This window comes from Rhinopithecus bieti, unplaced genomic scaffold (genome assembly GCF_001698545.2).
Source record: "Rhinopithecus bieti isolate Rb0 unplaced genomic scaffold, ASM169854v2 scaffold_40561, whole genome shotgun sequence".
NCBI classification, from domain to species: domain Eukaryota; kingdom Metazoa; phylum Chordata; class Mammalia; order Primates; family Cercopithecidae; genus Rhinopithecus; species Rhinopithecus bieti.
Window position 1 is genome coordinate 1 of NW_016892551.1, and position 1335 is coordinate 1335.

Sequence of the window (1335 nt, forward strand, 5' to 3'; positions counted from 1 at the left end):
CTCGACCACTACATTGAGCGTGCACTGCCGCGGACCTACATGGCCAGCGTGTACAACACGCGGCACGTGTGCGGCTTCGTGTGGGGCGGTGCGCTGCTGACCAGCTTTTCCTCGCTGCTTTTCTACATCTGCAGCCACGTGTCCACCCATGCGCTGGAGTGCGCCAAGATGCAGAACGCAGAAGCCGCCAACGCCACGCTGGTGTTCATCGGTTATGTGGTGCCTGCACTGGCTGCCCTCTACGCACTGGTGCTACTCTCCCGCGTCCGCAGGGAGGACACACCCCTGGACCGGGATACAGGCCGGCTGGAGCCCTCGGCACACAGGCTGCTGGTGGCCACCGTGTGCACGCAGTTTGGGCTCTGGACGCCACACTATCTGGTCCTGCTGGGGCACACGGTCCTCGTCTCGCGAGGACAGCCCGTGGACGCACACTACCTGGGGCTGCTGCACTTTGCGAAGGATTTGTCTAAACTCCTAGCCTTCTCCAGCAGCTTCGTGACACCGCTTCTCTACCGCTACATGAACCAGAGCTTCCCTGGCAAGCTCCGGCGGCTGATGAAGAAGCTGCCCTGTGGGGACCGGCACTGCTCCCCAGACCACATGGGGTGCAGCAGGTGCTGGCGTAGGCGGCCCAGCCTTCCCAGAGAGACGTGACTGTGGTGGACACAGAGCACTTAGTTACCCTGGATGCCTCCGCGTCCTTCCAGAAGGAGACGAGCTGCTGGAAGAGAAGTAGGAGGGGTGTTTTCTTGAAGTTTTCTTTTCCCACAAATGCCACTCTTGGGCCAAGGCCATGGTCCCAGTGGCTGGATCTGGCATGAGCTTCCCCGAGGCCTGTGCATCTCCCGAACACACAGCTCAAGGTCCACATCCGCAAAAGCCTCCTTGCCTTCGGCTTCCTCAGCATTCAGTTTGTCAATGAAGTGATGGACGCCTAGAGCCAGTATATATACTTTGTGGTTAAAATACTTGATTCCCCTCGTTTGTTTTATAAAACAGATGTTTTCTAGAAAATGACAAGTATTAAAATGAAGGAAACCCTATGAAAGAATGGCAACAGCCGGGGTGGCTGGGCCCTGGCAGAGGGCGGCGGCTGCTGGCCGGGCCTGCTGGGTGTGCCGCAGTCACCATAGGGTTCTGAGAACATTTCACAGAAGTGCCTGAGACACGGAGACACGGCTGGTGTTAAACGGAGTTACTTAGTAGCAGTGACGCGCTCTCAGCCACCAAATGTCCCTGACACCCTCCCCAGCCCCAGAGATAACATCAGCTGCGGCTTTTTTCAGTATGAACCTGTTCTAAATCAACTCCTCAAAGTGTGCACAAAACTAA

General features: G+C 57.1%; 1 protein-coding gene across 1 annotated transcript; it reads left to right on the forward strand.

Moving 5' to 3' along the window:
- Nucleotides 1-3: 3 nt before the first annotated feature.
- On the forward strand, nucleotides 4-743 carry LOC108525927 (probable G-protein coupled receptor 146; the record flags this gene model as incomplete). Its single annotated transcript, XM_017866690.1, has 1 exon — nucleotides 4-743. A coding segment is annotated over one exon (654 nt), but the record flags the coding sequence as incomplete, so codon positions are not given.
- Nucleotides 744-1335: the final 592 nt, after the last annotated feature.